This window comes from Staurois parvus, unplaced genomic scaffold (assembly GCF_062004578.1).
Source record: "Staurois parvus isolate SC_StPar_1 unplaced genomic scaffold, SC_StPar_1.0 ptg001349l, whole genome shotgun sequence".
In the NCBI taxonomy this organism is placed as follows: Eukaryota; Metazoa; Chordata; class Amphibia; order Anura; family Ranidae; genus Staurois; species Staurois parvus.
In genome coordinates, this window is record NW_028319145.1 from 4,280,502 (window position 1) to 4,302,699 (window position 22,198).

Below are 22,198 nucleotides of genomic sequence, written 5' to 3' on the forward strand. Positions count from 1 at the left end.
ATGCTTTACTGCATATACAGACTGATTGTACTGTTGTGGGTTTAGTAACACTTTAAGGCTCTATCCACTAACACATTCATCACTCTCCTCTGGCTGTGGAAGCACTCCAAACTACCTAGTACTTATGGGTACAGGGAAGTATGTGACCATCTCCCATTCCTCCCATCATGCAGTGTTCAGGGCCAAGCGCCCAATCACCAGGCCTGAGCACGGTCACATGTGGAGTGTGTATAGGGACCCATGTCCTGACAGATGAATGGATTGGTGATCAGTGGGCGGGGGAAATGCCCTAACAAGAGAACATGCCACTGTGACCTGGACTGGCAAAGTGACAGATCCTCTATGAACAGGACCTGTCAGGAACTCTATATGGGAGCTGTTATTTATTTATTTAATTTATTTCAGGTACTTATATAGCACTGTCAATTTACGCAGCACTTTACATATATTGAACATTCACATCAGTCCCTAACCCTCAAGGGGCGTACAATCTAAGGTCCCTAACCCTCAAGGGGCGTACAATCTAAGGTCCCTAACCCTCAAGGGGAGTACAATCTAAGGTCCCTAACCCTCAAGGGGGGTACAATCTAAGGTCCCTAACCCTCAAGGGGCGTACAATCTAAGGTCCCTAACCCTCAAGGGGCGTACAATCTAAGGTCCCTAACCCTCAAGGGGCGTACAATCTAAGGTCCCTAACCCTCAAGGGGCGTACAATCTTAGGTCCCTAACCCTCAAGGGGCATACAATCTAAGGTCCCTAACCCTCAAGGGGCGTACAATCTAAGGTCCCTAACCCTCAAGGGGCGTACAATCTAAGGTCCCTAACCCTCAAGGGGCGTACAATCTAAGGTCCCTAACCCTCAAGGGGCGTACAATCTAAGGTCCCTAACCCTCAAAGGGAGTACAATCTAAGGTCCCTAACCCTCAAAGGGAGTACAATCTAAGGTCCCTAACCCTCAAGGGGAGTACAATCTAAGGTCCCTAACCCTCAAGGGGAGTACAATCTAAGGTCCCTAACCCTCAAAGGGTATACAATCTAAGGTCCCTAACCCCCAAGGGGTGTACAATCTAAGGTCCCTAACCCCCAAGGGGTGTACAATCTAAGGTCCCTAACCCTCGAGGGGCGTACAATCTTAGGTCCCTAACCCTCGAGGGGCGTACAATCTAAGGTCCCTAACCCTCAAGGGGCGTACAATCTAAGGTCCCTAACCCTCAAAGGGTATACAATCTAAGGTCCCTAACCCCCAAGGGGTGTACAATCTAAGGTCCCTAACCCTCAAGGGGCGTACAATCTAAGGTCCCTAATTTACATTCATACATACACATACTAGGGACAATTTAGACAGGAACCAATTAACCTAGTTATTGCCATTGCTGCATATTTATAGGTTCTAGGTTAGTGACTCAATAAGTAGGAATGAAATAATAATAATAAATGGGTGCAGCTCTAAAATCAAAAAATAAAATGCTAATGCAAATGGCAAATATTGAATCATACAAAATCAATTATAGATATTAAAGTGCCAATAGTGCTATTAGTGACCACAGATAAAACATGAGATATATGGTGATATACGTCCTTGTGGTATAATCAAATACAAAAGTCCAACAAGTGATCCAGTGTGTAGGAATCTAAAAAACCACTCAAGGTGGCTATAGTGCTAAATAAGTGAAAGTCCAAATAATGATTGTGGGGATCCACAAAAAGATCTCAGCATAGGTATTCCAATCTCCTATTTCCAGGTTATAGGTGGTATATCTGGTAATAGAGAAATTGCGCACTCACCAGATGCACAATATTATCATGCATTTGAGAACACAGCTGTCTCATCAGGTTAGCCAGATCATCTAGTAGTGTGTACAGCCTGGTTCCACTTCCCCTTTGGGTCCTCCGTTTGGTATCAGCACCTCAAGTTTCCTCTTTAAAAGGCTCTGCGAATGGTTAGACTCACAAAGAGCCCAAGAAAGGATGCCACATAGTGTGATACTGCTTAACAGAGGAGTTTATTGCTTCCCAAAACAGGGTGTACAGGTAAGAATAAAACAGACTGACCATGTGTTCCCAAAGATGGCCGCCAGCGGCGGCATGACGTCAAGACGCTGTAGCTCCTCCTTGACGCGTTTCGTGCTCTAGCACATAGTCATAGGGGGTATGCATGCATACACATATGCATGCATATCTGGCTGACCTGATGAGACAGTTGTGTTCTCAAATGTGTGATGATATTGCGCATCTGGTGAGTGCGCAATTTTTCTATTACCAGATATCCCACCCATTTATTATTATTATTGACTTGGGAGGTTTTTGGTTACCTTTTTGGTGTCTCAGCAGCTTTATTGTAGCGCTCGCTTTGCTTTTCTTGTTCAAGTAGGAATGAAATGATGATGATGACAGACCTAGCGGGCGAACCTTGAAAAAGAACTTCTCAGCTGCACTATGCATCTTGACAGCATCTGATGGACTACAGAACACCCCTCATCAGCATTGCATAAAAAAGAGGTGTTCTGTAGTCCAACAGGAAAGAATTTATACCTGACAACACCGCTTTAAACTTCCATGCAGCAGCGACAGAGTTGTCAGCACACTACAGGAAGTTACAATATCAGTGTATTTCTGGCAGATCAACAGGTACAGTATTTGCAGAGTAATAAAAGATACAAAACGTATTGAAGTCGATGTACTGTATATTTTTTGGGGGGGTTTTATCCAAGACACACAATTTATGTCTTAAATCAAATCAACCCCAAATTAAATTGGTCTGAAAGCTTGTTGTTTGGGTCATTGTCAGACTTCTGTCATTCCAGATGAGCAGCAAAAATAAACATAGTATCAATATTTAATGCAAAAGATACAATGTAACATTAAAAAAAACAAACATTCACGAGTCTACGCTTTCTACATCTTGATGAGTATGTGAACGTTGGGGAGACTCTTCGGGGTGTATTTACTAAAGTTGGAGAGTGCAAAATCGGGCTCATTTATGCATAGAAACCAATCAGCTTCTAACCTCAGCTTGTTCAATTACGTTTTGGCAATAAAACCTGGAAGCTGATTGGTTTCTTTGCAGAACTGAGCCTGATTTTGCACTCTCCAGCTTTAGTAAATACACCAGTTTGGGTTCCTTTTAGACTTGTGTTGGGGGGGGGGGTAAAAACATGTAGTCGGGTTGAAAAAAGAATAGGAATCTGTGCACAAAACAGGAGACAGGTGTGGGGGAAAGGATGGACCAGCTTGGGACTCAAAACAGGGACACTTGTGCAGGAAAGATGGACAGAGGACAGGAAACACAGTTGTGGAGAAAAAAGAGAACGAAGTGTTTGAGACCAAAGGAGGGCCAGTTGTGATGGTAAAAGTGAGTGTTTGGGCGGTAGGACAGGAAATTGGACACAAAACAGGATCAGTTGCAGAGCAATCCGCGTCAATAAAAAGGCACAGAGAAATTGGGGAAGAATGACATAACGGCATGGGTCCATATGAAGGAAGAAAGACTAGGGTCCAAAGGAAGGGCAGAAAGACTTGGGTCCGTAAGGTCAGAGAGACCAAGGACCAAAAGAAGGACAGAAAGACCTGGATCCAAGGGAAGGACAGAAAGACCTGGGCCCATAGAAAGGACAGACAAGACTTGAGTCCATAAGAAGAACAGAAAGGACTGGGTTCATAAGAAGGACAGAAAGCCTTGGTTCCAAGGGAAGGACAGAAAGCCTTGGTTCCAAGGGAAGGACAGAAAGCCTTGGTTCCAAGGGAAGGACAGAAAGCCTTGGGTCCAAGGGAAGGACAGAAAGCCTTGGGTCCAAGGGAAGGACAGAAAGCCTTGGGTCCAAGGGAAGGACAGAAAGCCTTGGGTCCAAGGGAAGGACAGAAAGCCTTGGGTCCAAGGGAAGGACAGAAAGCCTTGGGTCCAAGGGAAGGACAGAAAGCCTTGGGTCCAAGGGAAGGACAGAAAGCCTTGGGTCCAAGGGAAGGACAGAAAGCCTTGGGTCCAAGGGAAGGACAGAAAGCCTTGGGTCCATAAGGATATAAAGACCTGGGTCCATAAGGATATAAAGACCTGGGTCCATAAGAAGAACAGAAAGACTTTGGTCAAAAAGAAGGACAGAAAGACTTGGGTTCAAAGGAAAGACAGAAAGACTTGGATCCATCAGGTGGACAGAAAGACTTGGGTACAAAAGAAGAACAGAAAGACTTGGGCCTAAAGGAAGGACATACAGACTTAGGCCCATAAGGACAGAAAGACTTGGGTCTATAAGAAGAACTGAAAGACTTGGGTTCAAAAGAAAAACAGAAATGCTTGGGTCCATAAGAAGGACAGAATGACTCAGGTCCCAAGGAAGGCCAAAATGATTGAGTCCATAAATGGTACAGAATGACCTGGGTCCATAAGGACAAAAAGACTTCTGTCCAGGACAGAAAGAATTGGGTCCATAAGAAGGACAGGAAGACATGTCCATAAGAAGGACAGAAAGACTTGAGTCCAAAGCAAAGACAGAATGATTGGGTCCATAAGAGGCACAGAATGACTTGGGTCCAAAGATAGGACAAAAAGCCTTGGGTCCAAAAAGAAAGACCTGGGTTTATAAGTAAGGACAGAATGGCTTGGGTCCACAAGAAGAACACATTGTAGTGAACAGAGGGACATGAGTTTAGTCCCAACATGGTAACATTTGTAAAAAAGCCAAAACAGAAATTTGGGTCCAGCTGCAGATCAGTTGTGGACAAACCTGGTCAGTTGGATGCGTCCTAAAAGGGGCAAATGGCCTTCTAAATACAAGAACCGACGTGGAGCAAGACAGTGCATGGATCTGATTCCAAAAGGCATGAGCCCTTGGCAGGAAAGCTTGTAGTGGCCTAATGGCTAAACCTCCTGCCTTGCAGCCTATGGATTGTTGGTTTGAATCCCAGCCAGGACACTACCTGCATGGAGTTCGTATGAGCCAGTGTCTTCCCACACTCTAAAGACCTGTTTGTAGGACGTTAGGATCCTGTCTTAGCATGCATGAAGTGGACCTTAGATGAAAGCAGCGACTATACATTGTAATGAGGTCTGAGCAATAGGACAGGGTGTCAGTTGTTAGGTGACTGCTGCCTGTGGAAGTGGCATTTCATGAGCAGTCCCCACCTTTAGTGACCCAGTTTAGTTCCTGCACAGCCTGTACACCAGGAACAGGAAACCTTCTACAGCTGACACGTGGAAATAAAAAAGTTTATCTGTGATGTAAAAGCCAATCCCTCCCCCACTCTGCCTGGAGTTACAGGAAACTCTCAGTGCTGCAGCTTTAGTCAATCAGGAGGAGTTGGAGGACTCTGGTCATCTGGGGAGGTTGTAGGAAAAATGCTTCTCTGGGCTAGTGTGGGGTAGACACCCCCTTGTCCTTCTGGATGGCCACCAAGGGAGGCAGAAATGACTACCATAAGAGTGACGTGGACCTCCTGTTACAGAATGATGAGCTGCAGAGCCCTCCTAGGAGCCCCCAGCATGGAGACCGAACCAAGAAGCTCAGTGGGGACCAGCACTGGTCAGAGTAAGTGGACACATGGGGTGTGATGGACCTGGGGATGAGGTGCCTTGGACTATTGCTAAACTAGGGTGGAATCACAAGTGCCAGAATGCTTCTCAGGGTCTGCTGAGACTTGTGTTGCTGGGGTGAAACTACAAGTCCCAGCATGTATGTCAGGGTGTGTTGATCCTTGTGTTACTGGGGTGGAACTACAAGTCCCAGCATTCATCTCAGGGTCTGCCTGGACCTGTGTTGCTGGGGTGGAACTGCAAGTCCCAGCATGTTTCTCGGGGTCTGCTGGAACCTGTGCTGCTGAGGTGGAACTACAAGTCCCAGCATGTTTCTCAGGGTTTGTTGATGCTTGTGTTACTGGGGTGGAACCAGAAGTCCCAGCATGCATCTTAGGGTCTGCCAGGACCTGTGTTGCTGGGGTGGAACTGCAAGTCCCAGCATGCTTCTCAGGGTCTGCTGAGACTTGTGTTGCTGGGGTGAAACTACAAGTTCTAGCATGTATCTCAGGGTGTGTTGATGCTTGTGTTACTGGGGTGGAACTACAAGTCCTAGCATGCATCTTAGGGTCTGCCTGGACCTGTGTTGCTGGGGTGGAACTGCAAGTCCCAGCATGTTTCCCGGGGTCTGCCGGGACCTGTGCTGCTGGGCTGGAACTACAAGTCCCAGCATGTTTCTCAGGGTCTGCCGGGACCTGTGTTGCTGGGTTGGAACTACAAGTCCCATCATGTTTCTCAGGGTCTGCTGAGGCTTGTGTTGCTTGGGTGTTAAATCCCCAAGCACCAACTTAACCATCATCACCTGCTAGATCTGTAGATCCACTGTGAGATACCAGACTGGATTTGTCCTGAATGTTTTTGTGTTTTATTGATTTAACGATCCAGATTTGTGTTACAAAGTGACAGTTTCACTTGTTTTCATAGAGAAGCCTGATACAGTTTATATAATAAACAGAGGATGGCTGTGACCGCTGACCCCCATAAACCTGCAGGAGGGCCCTTAAAGGGGATCTGTATTATTCCTGGTTATTGGATGACCATGTCAGCTGACAACCTCACCTGTGTGTTTGTCTTCCATAGTGTGTTTCTATGTATTTATATAGGGAACCAGTTCTGCTGATTGAATGCAATGGGCTCCTCAGAGATCATGTGATGCAGTGCCTTAGGTCACCTTAGGACTTAGGTCACCTGACTGAACTCAGGAGTTGTGTTTGTTTTTTTTTTTTTTTTTTTTTTTTTTTTTTTTTATTCATCATAAGAAATTTTGTGTTTTTTTTCTTTTGTTTTTTGTTGTGTGTGTGTGTGGTGTTTTTTTTGTTTTTTTTGTTTTTTTTTCTTTATATATTCAAAATAACAACTTGATCGTTGTGAGAATTTTAAAGGATTCTGCCTTAAAGTAGAACTATAATCAGAAAATGAAGTCTGCTGATCCCAGGCTGGCCCCTTTTGCAGGTACAGTTGTGTAAAACATTACCATTAAGTGTCTATACTGTTTACAGTCCGGTAATACACTGTCCCGCCCCGCTCTGCACATGCTCAATTACTCTCTATTTTTTGGCACCTGAAATCTAAAGGGAGATCTGCTGACAGCCTAAAGATTTACTGCTGCTCAGGGGCTCTGGGCTTCGGCAAAATGGCGATCACTTTCCTAGAGAACATTGTTTCTTATCATGTTGTGATAGGTGAAGTTCTGTTTAAAGTGAACTGATTGTTCTCAAATGGTGGTCTCCAAACTGCGGCCCTTTGCTAGTCTTTATCTGGCCCTTGGGGTAATTTTCCTCCCACTAGTATGTATCATTGATGGGGCTCCGTTCCTCCCACTGACGCCAACGATGGGGCTCCGTTCCTCCCACTGACGCCAACGATGGGGCTCCGTTCCTCCCACTGACGCCAACGATGGGGCTCCGTTCCTCCCACTGACGCCAACGATGGGGCTCCGTTCCTCCCACTGACGCCAACGATGGGGCTCCGTTCCTCCCACTGACGCCAACGATGGGGCTCCGTTCCTCCCACTGACGCCAACGATGGGGCTCCGTTCCTCCCACTGACGCCAACGATGGGGCTCCGTTCCTCCCACTGACGCCAACGATGGGGCTCCGTTCCTCCCACTGACGCCAACGATGGGGCTCCGTTCCTCCCACTGACGCCAACGATGGGGCTCCGTTCCTCCCACTGACGCCAACGATGGGGCTCCGTTCCTCCCACTGACGCCAACGATGGGGCTCCGTTCCTCCCACTGACGCCAACGATGGGGCTCCGTTCCTCCCACTGACGCCAACGATGGGGCTCCGTTCCTCCCACTGACGCCAACGATGGGGCTCCGTTCCTCCCACTGACGCCAACGATGGGGCTCCGTTCCTCCCACTGACGCCAACGATGGGGCTCCGTTCCTCCCACTGACGCCAACGATGGGGCTCCGTTCCTCCCACTGACGCCAACGATGGGGCTCCGTTCCTCCCACTGACGCCAACGATGGGGCTCCGTTCCTCCCACTGACGCCAACGATGGGGCTCCGTTCCTCCCACTGACGCCAACGATGGGGCTCCGTTCCTCCCACTGACGCCAACGATGGGGCTCCGTTCCTCCCACTGACGCCAACGATGGGGCTCCGTTCCTCCCACTGACGCCAACGATGGGGCTCCGTTCCTCCCACTGACGCCAACGATGGGGCTCCGTTCCTCCCACTGACGCCAACGATGGGGCTCCGTTCCTCCCACTGACGCCAACGATGGGGCTCCGTTCCTCCCACTGACGCCAACGATGGGGCTCCGTTCCTCCCACTGACGCCAACGATGGGGCTCCGTTCCTCCCACTGACGCCAACGATGGGGCTCCGTTCCTCCCACTGACGCCAACGATGGGGCTCCGTTCCTCCCACTGACGCCAACGATGGGGCTCCGTTCCTCCCACTGACGCCAACGATGGGGCTCCGTTCCTCCCACTGACGCCAACGATGGGGCTCCGTTCCTCCCACTGACGCCAACGATGGGGCTCCGTTCCTCCCACTGACGCCAACGATGGGGCTCCGTTCCTCCCACTGACGCCAACGATGGGGCTCCGTTCCTCCCACTGACGCCAACGATGGGGCTCCGTTCCTCCCACTGACGCCAACGATGGGGCTCCGTTCCTCCCACTGACGCCAACGATGGGGCTCCGTTCCTCCCACTGACGCCAACGATGGGGCTCCGTTCCTCCCACTGACGCCAACGATGGGGCTCCGTTCCTCCCACTGACGCCAACGATGGGGCTCCGTTCCTCCCACTGACGCCAACGATGGGGCTCCGTTCCTCCCACTGACGCCAACGATGGGGCTCCGTTCCTCCCACTGACGCCAACGATGGGGCTCCGTTCCTCCCACTGACGCCAACGATGGGGCTCCGTTCCTCCCACTGACGCCAACGATGGGGCTCCGTTCCTCCCACTGACGCCAACGATGGGGCTCCGTTCCTCCCACTGACGCCAACGATGGGGCTCCGTTCCTCCCACTGACGCCAACGATGGGGCTCCGTTCCTCCCACTGACCATTAACCCTGAGGTCATGTTTATTCTCAATTACACTGGGTCTGGGACATTTTCTACTGCAGCTGACCACAATCCAGCCCCCCTAAAGTCTGAAGGACAGTAAACTGGTTCTTAGTTTTACCGCCTCCTAACCATAAGTGTAAACTAGCCATAGAGTGTCATCAGGCCCATAGGAAGAAATCCGTCTTTGTCCTCCAATGACAATCTCATGTACCCCTCCAGTGGCCGGTCCGATATGGGGATGACTGGACCGTATACAGAGTGGATTTCGATCGAACGTTATTTGGTGTGGTCATGAATACAAGGTGTTCTTTGATTGGGTGAGGTGGAGAGGTGGGGGAATGACATCACAATTTCCACCTCATTCAATCAGAGAATGCCTTGTAAAAAAAAAAAAAAAAAAAAATACGAGACGTTCTGTGAATGGCAGAGCAAAATTCTGTGCAATGCCCGGGGAAAAACCCGGAAGACAGCTGCTATCGCTGTAGTAGCTGTAACTACTACAGAGATTTCCAGCCTTCCATTCCGGTATGAAAAGTGCAATGCAGAAGTGTGAATCCAGACTTTATCGATTTTATCTATCTGTAAAATTCTCCCTCTAAAAGCCCCGACAGTGCCCAGCGGCACCGCCATCTTGGTTGTGATGTCGGCAGACTCGGAGCTGCCATTCAAGCCACATTCTATAGTATTCCCCTTCCCTCCTAGCCCAGCAATTCTAGCCATATATAGGGAGGGGAGGGGCAGAGGAGCTGGGCCAGCATAGGCACTGGCATTAGATGCTGCCAGAAAACGAAAGAGCTATGACGGGTGGGCAACTGTGACCCTCCAGCTGTTGTAGAACTACAAGTCCCATGAGGCATTGCAAAACTGACCGTTACAAGCAGGGGTGGACTGAGAACACATGGGGCCCCCGGGCAATAGGGGATCATGGGGCCCCTGTGTCCTCGCCCACACCCAAAAAAGCCTATGAAAAAGCCAATGAAAGGTTCCAGGGGCATCTCATGGGGCCCCCTACTGACCCTGGGCCCTCGGGCAGTGCCCGAGTGCTCAAATGGTCAGTCTGCCCCTGGTTAAAAGCATGACTCCCAAAGGCAGAGGCATGATGGGACTTGTAGTTCACCAACATCTGGAGGGCCACAGTTGCCCATCCCTGAGCTATGACATAGAAGGTAGAGGAAAGCTAAAACTCCGTGGGTCAGAATTAGGCGTCAGGTGTGGGACGGCACATGTCTGTCCGCAGGACACTGATTGTGGGATTCGATTTGTGTTTTGGCACCCCTGCCTGTGGCTCTCTTTATCTTTGTAATGAGGATCTGCTCTGCCATGCATCTGGGAAGAAGCAGAACTGTCTGTGTTGCTTGGAATGGCCAATCAGGTATTTCTTTTAATGACCAGCACAGTGGCTAAATGGTCAGCACTTCCGCCTGACAGTACTAGGGTCATTGGTTCAAATCCCAACCATGGCACCACCTGCCTGGAGTTTGCATGTTCTCCCTGTGCCTGCGTGGGTTTCCTCCGGGTACTCTGGTTTCCTCCTACACTCCAAAGACATGCTGGTAGGTAACATTGGCTCCTGTCTAAATTGGCCCTAGTATGTGTATGTATGAATGTGAGTTAGGGACCTTAGATTGTACACCCCTTGAGGGTTAGGGACCTTAGATTGTACACCCCTTGAGGGTTAGGGACCTTAGATTGTACGCCCCTTGAGGGTTAGGGACCTTAGATTGTACGCCCCTTGAGGGTTAGGGACCTTAGATTGTACGCCCCTTGAGGGTTAGGGACCTTAGATTGTACGCCCCTTGAGGGTTAGGGACCTTAGATTGTACGCCCCTTGAGGGTTAGGGACCTTAGATTGTACGCCCCTTGAGGGTTAGGGACCTTAGATTGTACGCCCCTTGAGGGTTAGGGACCTTAGATTGTGCGCCCCTTGAGGGTTAGGGACCTTAGATTGTACGCCCCTTGAGGGTTAGGGACCTTAGATTGTGCGCCCCTTGAGGGTTAGGGACCTTAGATTGTACGCCCCTTGAGGGTTAGGGACCTTAGATTGTGCGCCCCTTGAGGGTTAGGGACCTTAGATTGTACGCCCCTTGAGGGTTAGGGACCTTAGATTGTACGCCCCTTGAGGGTTAGGAACTGATGTGAATGTACAATATATATGTAAAGTGCTGCGTAAGTTGATGGTGCTATATAAGTACCTGAAATAAATAACTGTCTAAAGCAGGGGTGTCAAACTGGCGGCCCTCCAGCTGTTGCGAAACTACAAATCCCATCATGCCTCTGCCTTTTGGGAGTCATACTTGTAACTGTCAATCTTGCAATGCCTCATGGGACTTGTAGTTTGGCAACAGCTGGAGGGCCACCAGTTTGACACCCGTGCTCTAAAGCCTAGCCTGGTCTAAAGGTAAAGCTCAGGATAAAGAGACTTCAGGCAATGCTCTCTGGACAATGTGTGCTAATAAAGTGTATGTAAAGCCAATTTTTTTTCCATTTTTGGATGGATTAGGGAAGGATTGGCACTCCTGTCAGGTTTTTATTGCTGCTTGTGCCTCTACTGGAGAGGGTTCCCCTTTTCTACTGGTGACCACTATCAACAGGACAGAAAGTGTGGGCAAATCTTACATTTTAGAGTTGTCACCAGAATAAGAGGCGAGAGGAAATCATCCAATGGGGATACCTGCTCCCTCTAAGTCAGGGGTGTCAAACTGGCGGTCCTCCAGCTGTTGTGAAACTACAAGTCCCGTCATGCCTCTGCCTTTGGGCATCATGCTTGTACCTGTCAATCTTGCAATGCCTCATGAGACTTGTAGTTTGGCAACAGCTGGAGGGCTGCCAGTTTGACACCCGTGCTCTAAGACCTCATTTACACTTGTGGTGGGGTGGTAAAAACAGGCGGCTGAGCATTTTTTTTCACCGCACAAAAACACACTCACCCTTTGCAGACACGCAGAGGTGCCATCAATTCCTAATGGCACCCCTATGCTGTTTAGCCTGCGGGTGGCACTCACACCTGCCAAAACGCATGTTACTGTAGTGCCATGTGTTTTGGTGCCACACGTTGACAAACAAAATTTTTTTGCAAGTGTCCCGACATAGGGCAGCCCATTCATTTTATATGGCCCTAAAATGCGAGCTTTCTGGAATGTGAAAAAAGCATGCGCACTTGGGCGCCCATACTGTGAATGAGCTCTTATGGAGCCCTGGATAGCAGCAAAAACCTGACAGGGGTTCTAATCGTTCCCACTCCTTCTAAAACTAAACAAATTGGCTGGGTAGATGCTTTAAGCTCTGGCCGCCCAGATAACACCCACAAGCCACACATATAGGTCCATGGGCAGCAGAGGTTCCTGTGCTGCCTGCGCGCTCCCACACAGTGACTGAGCTGTCCAAGACAGCTCCAGGTCTCTATTAACGATTGGGAGGCGGGGAAAACGTGGGTCGATTGTATACAAATGAATGGGTGTTTATACATTGTATTTGGATGGATTATTGGAATATTGATCTGGTTGGTCATATGTTGGCAGGTGGGAGACTCGGCTCTGGATGTTCACCCTCCTGGCGGGGACGTGCTTCCTGTACTCGGCTCGCTCCAGTTTGCCCATTTGCGCTGTGTCGATGAGCGAGCAGTTTGGATGGAACAAGAAGCAGACCGGGTTGGCTCTGAGCAGCTTCTTCTGGGGCTACTGCCTGACGCAAGTCGCCGGAGGTCACCTGAGCGACAAGTGAGTAGCTGGAGGTGGAACTCCGAAACAGATTCCAGCTTCCTACCAGGGGCGGACTGACAACTCATGGGGCCCCCGGGCAATAGGGGATCATGGGGCCCCTGTGTCCTCGCCCACACTCAAACCACACCCAAAAAAGCCTATGAAAGGTATCAGGGGCATCTCTTGGGGCCCCCTACTGACCCCGGGCCCTCGGGCAGTGCTTGAGTGCTCGAATGATCAGTCCGCCCCTGCTTTCTACGCTTTGCCCAGCCAGCCTAGGGGGCACCCTTATGGCCAGATATAATCGTGCTTGCAGTTGGCTTCTCCTATGATCATCAGCTCCATCTAGTGACCATAATGCAGTATTTTTGTGATTGAGGTCTTTTAGAAAAATACCACATTATGGCCACTAGATGGAGCTGACGATCACAGGAAATAATCATTGCAAACAGTACAGTGGTCATTTGTTACGCCCCTGTGATTGTTTAGGCCAAACTTTTTGTACGTTGACACCTGCGTGATTCTTGTTAGCTATTTCCATTCTGTTGTTGTTGACTGGTACACATGATTGGGAGAGGCTGAATGGTTGCTGGGCTAACCTCACCCAGTTCTTAGTTGTGGGGGGGGGGGGGGGGGTTTGCCTGTCCTCTTCCTGCTGATAACATTCTGTTTTCTGTCTCTAGAGTCGGTGGGGAAAGAGTCCTCCTGGTGTCCGCTCTGCTATGGGGGCTTATCACGATTGTCACCCCTCTGGCCGCTCGTGCAACCACAGCATCCCTCTATCTGGTCAGTTTCCTGCGTTTCCTAATGGGACTGTTACAAGGTGAGACATGAGCACATAGGATGATGGTAAAGAGGTCCTGTCAATGTATCATACAAAGCAAAGTTTCCCATTCTTTGTTACATTGTAGTAACTCCCATCAGTCTTGATCCCACCAGATGCCTCGTCATGTCTAGAGGTGGCAAGGACATGGACCTCCGTTGGATTTGGTAGACCTTTGTTACATTGTAGTAACTCCCATCAGTCTTGATCCCACCAGAGACCTCGTCACGTCTAGAAGTGGCAAGGGCATGGGCCTCCATTGGATTTGGTAGACCTTTGTTACATTGTAGTAACTCCCATCAGTCTTGATCCCACCAGATGCCTCGTCATGTCTAGAGGTGGCAAGGGCATGGACCTCCGTTGGATTTGGTAGACCTTTGTTACATTGTAGTAACTCCCATCAGTCTTGATCCCACCAGAGACCTCGTCACGTCTAGAAGTGGCAAGGGCATGGGCCTCCATTGGATTTGGTAGACCTTTGTTACATTGTAGTAACTCCCATCAGTCTTGATCCCACCAGATGCCTCGTCATGTCTAGAGGTGGCAAGGGCATGGACCTCTATTGGATTTGATAGACCTTTGTTACACTGTAGTAACTCCCATTAGTCTTGATCCCACCAGATGTCACGTCTAGAGGTGGCAAGAGCATGGACCTCCGTTGGATTTGGTAGACCTTTGTTACATTGTAGTAACTCCCATCAGTCTTGATCCCACCAGATGCCTCGTCATGTCTAGAGGTGGCAAGGGCATGGACCTCTATTGGATTTGATAGACCTTTGTTACACTGTAGTAACTCCCATTAGTCTTGATCCCACCAGATGTCACGTCTAGAGGTGGCAAGGGCATGGACCTCCATTGGATTTGGTAGACCTTTGTTACACTGTACTAACTCCCATCAGTCTTGATCCCACCAGATGCCTCGTCATGTCTAGAGGTGGCAAGGGCATGGACCTCTATTGGATTTGGTAGACCTTTGTTACATTGTAGTAACTCCCATCAGTCTTGATCCCACCAGATGCCTCATCACGTCTAGAAGTGGCAAGGGCATGGACCTCTATTGGATTTGGTAGACCTTTGCGATGTGCTGGCAGGCTACACTTTGGGGAAAGCTGGCACATGCTCCTTCTTTAGGGTACTGACCTGCATCTTGTCCTTCAAAAGACTTGAGTTTGTTTTCTGGTGTGAACAAGCCCTTTCCAGGTACCCATTTACCATCAGCAGAAGCTAATGCCGTGCTTCTCCTTTAGCTGCAAATATAACCACTTACCCCAGTCTTTTCCTTCCCTTTGTTTGAGAGCTGTCATCACAGGGCTGCTTCAGTGTAAACATGGCTTTGTTTACATTCAGCCTGTCTGCACTGTACAGTGAAAAGATCGACAAGGCTGCAGATCAGGATGGAGGTAGACATCTGCTCCACAATCCTGTTTTGAATCCATGTCTCAAGAGCTAGGAGCCCTAAATAGAATCCCATGTTCTCCTAATAGGTGAGGTGGGGGATGTCAAACAACAGAACCCTTTACTTGGCTCCAAGTGGGCAGTGAATGACGAATGCCCTTTCCTAAATGTTTTCACCAGTGCACTGCACTCATGTAGTCGATAGGGGAATGGATCACAAGCCGCTTGAAGCTTTACACACGTTTGACCATGCCCTACACGACATCCCACGTTTCATCCATGTCTATGTGATTCCAGACAGCCTGCTGTGGAAAGTAGGGTGACCCCTTCATAGTTGAATTAGTTGGCAGGTTTGTAGACGTCTATGGGGATTTCTCCGATCACCAACTTCCGCAGGGAGTCGGTGGTTGGAAAAATCGCCTTAGACTTCTACAAACCTGCCAATTAGTTCATCTATGAAAGGGTCACCCTACTTTCCACAGCTGGCTATTTGGAATCACATGGACATGGATGAAACGTGGGATGTCGTGTAGGGCTTGGTCAAACTTGTGTAAAGCTTCAAGCGGCTTGTGATCCATTCCCCTAACGACTACATGAGTGCAGTGCACTAGTGAAAACATTTAGTAAAGGGCATTCGGTGTGAAAACCTGAGAGATAAGAGGTGAATTTACTGTATTTATGGTTGAACTTGAGGGTCCGTATTACCTGCATTTTACTTTTCAACCTTATCTACTAATAACTATTAATTCTTTGTATTTGTCTTCTAGGAGTTCACTTCCCGGCTTTAAGCAGTGTGTTCGCCGTGCGAGTCCGAGACAAAGAACGCGCCTTCTTCTGCAGCTTTGTTGGCTGTGGCTCCCAGTGCGGGTAAAATGGACTTTTGAAATCCATCTTCTCCAATGTTACATCTGCCATCTATGATTCCCTCCCGGGTTTGTCTCCATGGCTCATTCTCTTACCCCTGTTTTCTCAGAAGACTAGAGCTGGTCTTTCTCTTCTAATTTATAGTGCAGATGTTTCCCTTCTAGTTCTAGCGCTGGGCTTTCCCTTCCAATTCTAGTTCTGGGCTTTCCCTTCCAGTTCTAGTGCTGGGCTTTCCCTTCCAGTTCTAGTGCTGGGCTTTCCCTTCCAGTTCTACTGCTGGGCTTTCCCTTCCAGTTCTAGTGCTGGGCTTTCCCTTCCAGTTCTAGTGCTGGGCTTTCCCTTCCAGTTCTAGTGCTGGGCTTTCCCTTCCAGTTCTAGTGCTGGGCTTTCCCTTCCAGTTCTAGTGCTGGGCTTTCCCTTCCAGTTCTAGTGCTGGGCTTTCCCTTCCAGTTCTAGTGCTGGGCTTTCCCTTCCAGTTCTAGTGCTGGGCTTTCCCTTCCAGTTCTAGTGCTGGGCTTTCCCTTCCAGTTCTAGTGCTGGGCTTTCCCTTCCAGTTCTAGTGCTGGGCTTTCCCTTCCAGTTCTAGTGCTGGGCTTTCCCTTCCAGTTCTAGCGCTGGGCTTTCCCTTCCAGTTCTAGCGCTGGGCTTTCCCTTCCAGTTCTAGCGCTGGGCTTTCCCTTCCAGTTCTAGCGCTGGGCTTTCCCTTCCAGTTCTAGCGCTGGGCTTTCCCTTCCAGTTCTAGCGCTGGGCTTTCCCTTCCAGTTCTAGCGCTGGGCTTTCCCTTCCAGTTCTAGCGCTGGGCTTTCCCTTCCAGTTCTAGCGCTGGGCTTTCCCTTCCAGTTCTAGCGCTGGGCTTTCCCTTCCAGTTCTAGCGCTGGGCTTTCCCTTCCAGTTCTAGCGCTGGGCTTTCCCTTCCAGTTCTAGCGCTGGGCTTTCCCTTCCAGTTCTAGCGCTGGGCTTTCCCTTCCAGTTCTAGCGCTGGGCTTTCCCTTCCAGTTCTAGCGCTGGGCTTTCCCTTCTAGTTCTAGCGTTGGGCTTTCCCTTCTAATCCTCTTATTTGAATGTTGCAGCCAACCGGATCTATATGTAAACCCTAAAAATGTAAGTCTCTTACTTCCTATTTGGTCTGTTATAACAAAACCCTTCCAATGATATATTTTTCTGTTGGCTAGGACAGTCTGTTTGTATCAGGACTGGGGGCTCTTGGGTGAATGAGTCAGGGTGCTGTGATGTTTCAGGAAGCTATATACAGCACCCTGGAGGCCCCTCTCACCAGCCATGATTCGACTGCATTGCGTAGAGACGCACAGAGACCCAATGATGTCACTGTACTTAAAATAAGGGAAGGCAAAATCTAAGCAGTGATTGGTGTGTTCACACTCTTTCTCAATGTTTCAGGACACTGCTGATTGGTGGAGCTGGTTCTCTTATTCAGGATTGGTACGGCTGGGATTATGTCTTTTATTTTGCTGGATTCCTTGCCTTGGCCTGGAGCTACTGTCTGGGTACCTACATGCTAAAGGAGAAAAGTAAGTCTTCCCCCTGTACATCTGGGGGGTACAACCAGAGCTCAGGGAATATCTGCTGCAGATTTCACACTATCTTGGGTGATCATTCCTTCTGGCTTGGCATGGAAAATGAAACAACGTGGAGCCTGAATGACCATTGATTTTTTTTTTTTTGGCCATTATTATTATTATAATACAGGATTTATATCACGCTAACAGTTTGCTCAGCTCTTTACATTATAGTGGGAGACAATACAGCAACAATACAGTTCAATACAAGATGGATAGGAGGGCCCTGATCCTGGGAGCTTACAATCTAAGAGGGAGGGGCTAGTGGTACAAAAGGTAATAACTGTGGCGGATGGACTAATAGGAGGAACAGAAGATTCCATTATTAGCTGAGGGCAGGATAGGCTTCCCTGAAGAGATAGGTTTTCAGAGATCGCCTAAAAGTGAGCAGAGTAGGCGATAGTCTGATAGATTGGGGTAGAGAGTTCCAGAGGATGGGGGAAGCTCTGGAGAATGGGAGGAGGAGACAAGGGAGCTAGAGAGCAGAAGGTCATGGGAGGAGCGGAGAGTACGGTTTGGGTGATATTTGGAGACAAGATTGGTGATGTAATTTGGGGCAGAGTTATAAATGGCTTTATATGTTATTGTTAATGTTTTGAATTTTATTCGTTGGACAATGGGAAGCCAGTGGAGGGATTGGCAGAGAGGGGAGGAGGACACTGAGTGGAGGCCAGTGGAGGGATTGGCAGAGAGGGGAGGAGGACACTGAGTGGAGGCCAGTGGAGGGATTGGCAGAGAGGGGAGGAAGACACTGAGTGGAGGCCAGTGGAGGGATTGGCAGAGAGGGATGGAGGACACTGAATGGAGGCCGGTGGAGGGATTGGCAGAGAGGGGAGGAGGACACTGAATGGAGGCCAGTGGAGGGATTGGCAGAGAGGGATGGAGGACACGAGTTGAGGCCAGTGGAGGGATTGGCAGAGAGGGATGGAGGACACTGAATGGAGGCCAGTGGAGGGATTGGCAGAGAGGGATGGAGGACACTGAGTGGAGGCCAGTGGAGGGATTGACAGAGAGGGATGGAGGACACGAGTTGAGGCCAGTGGAGGGATTGGCAGAGAGGGGTGAAGTACACTGATTGGAGGCCAGTGGAGGGATTGGCAGGGAGGGGTGGAGGACACTAAATGGAAGCCAGTGGAGGGATTGGCAGAGAGGGGAGGAGGACAATGAGTGGAGGCCAGTGGAGGGAATGGCAGAGAGGGGAGGAGGACGCTGAGTGGAGGCCAGTGGAGGGATTGGCAGAGAGGGGAGGAGGACAATGAGTGGAGATCAGTGGAGGGATTGGCAGAGAGGGGAGGAGGACACTGAGTGGAGGCCAGAGGAGGGATTGGCAGAGAGGGGAGGAGGACACTGAGTGGAGGCCATTGGAGGGATTGGCAGAGAGGGGAGGAGGACACTGAGTGGAGGCCATTGGAGGGATTGGCAGAGAGGGGAGGAGGACACTGAATGGAAGCCAGTGGAGGGATTGGCAGAGAGGGGAGGAGGACAATGAGTGGAGGCCAGTGGAGGGATTGGCAGAGAGGGGTGGAGGACACTGAGTGGAGGCCAGTGGAGGGATTGGCAGAGAGGGGAGGAGGACACTGAGTGGAGGCCAGTGGAGGGATTGGCAGAGAGGGGTGGGGGACACTGAGTGGAGGCCAGTGGAGGGATTGGCAGAGAAGGGAGGAGGACACTGAGTGGAGGCCAGTGGAGGGATTGGCAGAGAGGGGTGGCAGATACGTAGTGGTTAGTAAGGTGGATGGGTCTGGCAGCATGCCTGGATGTAACCCTGGGATAGCTTCAGATCGATCAGCGATGTTAAGGATCTGGAGAAAATGCTACCCCTAGCTACCCAGGGTGCTGCTGATATTAGAAGACCCCTTAAACTAAATGGAGCCCCTACATTCACAAAGTAGATATAAACCCGAACCTGACAACATTTAGCTTGCTAAAGCACTGCGCATCGTAAACCCTTTATAAAATGGCATTATTTATATTTTTTTTTTACATCCTATGTTGCAGTGCTGCTGATCACCTGTAGCCTTTTTGCAGCCACTTCCCGTCTATATGCACTCCAGCGATGGCTACATGGTCTCTCTGCTGGTGACAACAGTGGGCTATGCCTGTGTCATGTGTCAAAGATCGCTGCCGTTCTCTAGCAATGATCAGGAGCAGCGGCGGACTGACCATTGGGGAACTCGGGCACTGCCCGAGGGCCCGGGGTCAGTAGGGGGCCCCATGAGATGCCCCTGGAACCTTTTTCATAGGCTTTTTTGAGTTTGGGCAAGGACACAGGGGCCCCATGATCCCCTATTGCCCGGGGGCCCCATGAGTTGTCAGTCCGCCCCTGGTAGTACAAGATCTTGCTTGGTTGGCTTTTTTGGGTGTGATTTGAGTGTGGGCGAGGGCACCGGAGCCCCATGATCCCCTATTGCTCGGGGGCCCCATGAGTTGTCAGTCCACCCGTGGTCCTGATTAGAAGTGGGATGGAAGCCACCAGTGGCTGGGTCTGTACCTGGAAGCAGACAGCTAGATAGAAAGGATTTAGACGTTGGCACCACTGGAACTTAGATGTATGAAACACAAAGGAGCAGAGCTAATCGTCCTGCAAAATCGATGTGAATGCTGGCAAAACCAGACGCTGTTTGACTATTTTCTCTCCAACGTTCTTAATGTTCTTAATTCATAAGAATAGCATGAATCGGGAAAATACCACATTGTGGCCACTAGATGGAGCACTCAGTCCTTGCAGGTACTTCATTTCATGTGTTCATACGTGCCATCTAGTGGCCATGATGCAGTATTTTCCTGATTCGCACTATTCTTATGAAAGGAGAGCCTCTGAGCTGGAACTACCGCAGCGACTTTGTCCCGGTTCGCAGAAAACTAATGAACATACCGTTTCGCAGGATGAAGAGCTTGACAATGTAAGGGAAGATGAAGGTGAAAAGGTGCGTTTATGAGCCTGCTGCTCCACATAATTGAATCGTTTTTTTTCTTCCACAGAACAGTTCTTGTTTTCTGACCTGGGAAGAGGCTTCACTACATCGGTCAAGACCAGTATGCCCTGGAGGCACCTCTTAAAGAAGGCTCCCGTCTGGTATGTGTTGTATAGACTCAATGAGAGCCTTTTCCTTGTAGAAGTCGAGTACGTCCCCCAAAAGCCTCTTGATAGGGGTGCTGTGATGGAAGCGATGTAGAGCACCCTGCTGGCCCCTTCCACCCACCCTGATCTGCCTGCATTGCATAGAGAAGCACAGGGACCCAGTTATTACATCACTGGGCCTAAAAATGCATGCATCATTTTAGTCCAATGCAAGGCAATGCAGAGGTGTGATCACCACCAATGAGGTTCCATTCTGGTTGCATTGGGCAACACCGCTGCACGCATCACAACAGCCCTGGTGTGAGCCGGCCCTTACCTGGACTGCCATGAGACTCTCCCATAGGAATAAATGCATATGGAGAAGCAGGTGCGGACTGACAACTCATGGGGCCCCCGGACAATAGGGGATCATGGGGCCCCTGTGTCCTTGCTCAAACTCAAAAAAGCCTATAAAAAAGGTATCGGGGGCATTTCATGGGGCCCCCTACTGACCCCAGGCTCCTGGGCAGTGCCTGAGTGTTCGAATGGGCAGTCCGCCCCTGTGGAGAAGAGGACCCGGTGTGCAGGTCTGCCCTATGAAAGTGGTTTGGAGGGTACGCATCATGAAGGGCAGCCTTGCCGACCAATAGAAAGCATGCATTGGAGCTTGTGGAGGTTTGCATGGTAGAGTGGCTTAGCTTTACATTAAAGGATAACTTCACCTTTTTGTACATTTGTCTGCTAAGCAATATCCCTACCCAGGGGCAGACTGACAACTCATGGGGCCCCCGGGCAATAGGAGATCATGGGGCCCCTGTGTCCTCGCCTACACTCAAACCACACCCAAAAAAGCCTATGAAAGGTACCAGGGGCATCTCATGGGGCCCCCTACTGACCCCGGGCCCTCGGGCAGTGCCCGAGTTCCCAAATGGTCAGTCCGCCCCTGTCCCTACCCCTCTGAGGGCATCCTGCCTGGTGAAATACGTACCCTCCAAACCACTTCCACAGGGCACACCTGCCCACCGGGTCCCCTCTCCATATGCTTTTATTCCTATGGGAGAGTATAGTTCATGGTGGTCCAGGTAAGGGCCTGCTCATGCCAGGGTGCGTACAGCGGTGTTGCCCAATGCAACCAGAATGTTATATCATTGGCTGCAATTGCTGGTGTTCACACCTATGTGGTGCATTGGACTAAAATAAAAAAAAAAAAAAAATTTTTTAGGCCCAGTGATGTAATGACTGGGCCCCTGTGCTTCTCTATGTAATGCAGGCAGATCAGGGTGGGTGGAAGGGGCCGGCAGGGTGCTGTACATTGCTTCCATCACAGCACCCCTATCAAGAGCCCTCCGTCCTGCTGCTAGCTGGCTTTTGGGAGGAGGTATGCAAATTGATCAAAATGCCCTGATGGGTGGATATCCTAGGAAGGCCTCCCGTTGAAAAGAGCTGAAATCCAATGAATGAAAGGGGTGGGCCTGGGGCTGTCAGGCTGGGGGAGGAAAGGGCTGGATAATGCTAGGTGCTCTCCAGCCAGGAAATGAGGTGGAGCTCTATAGGACAGGCTGCAGCTTTTAATGTACACTGCGAGAAGCTCACAGTGTGCAGTCAAGTCAGAAAAGGCCATTTCAGCCCAGGAGAGCAGCCTGTAGAAGTGTACAAGATTGAAGGGAAGGCCGGAGTTCAGATTTAACAGTTAATGGAACGCTCATGGTGTAATCCCAACCAATCGCTGATTGTATTTAAACTCTTCTCTGTT

At 49.8% G+C, this 22,198-nt stretch overlaps 1 protein-coding gene across 2 annotated transcripts in view; it reads left to right on the forward strand.

Moving 5' to 3' along the window:
- Window positions 1-22,198, forward strand: part of SLC17A9 (solute carrier family 17 member 9) — a 34,497-nt gene that overhangs the window by 3,992 nt on the left and 8,307 nt on the right. The window contains exons 1-6 of one of the 2 annotated variants that reach the window (XM_089661556.1): window positions 5,236-5,519; window positions 12,546-12,743; window positions 13,409-13,548; window positions 15,711-15,810; window positions 17,206-17,336; window positions 20,367-20,460. In XM_089661556.1, the coding sequence (XP_089517682.1) occupies window positions 5,377-5,519; window positions 12,546-12,743; window positions 13,409-13,548; window positions 15,711-15,810; window positions 17,206-17,336; window positions 20,367-20,460 (806 nt within the window). In that variant the 5' untranslated portion in view covers window positions 5,236-5,376. Of the gene's footprint in view, window positions 1-5,235; window positions 5,520-12,545; window positions 12,744-13,408; window positions 13,549-15,710; window positions 15,811-17,205; window positions 17,337-20,366; window positions 20,461-22,198 lie in introns of those variants that run through there. The other variant, XM_089661557.1, reaches the window with a different exon arrangement.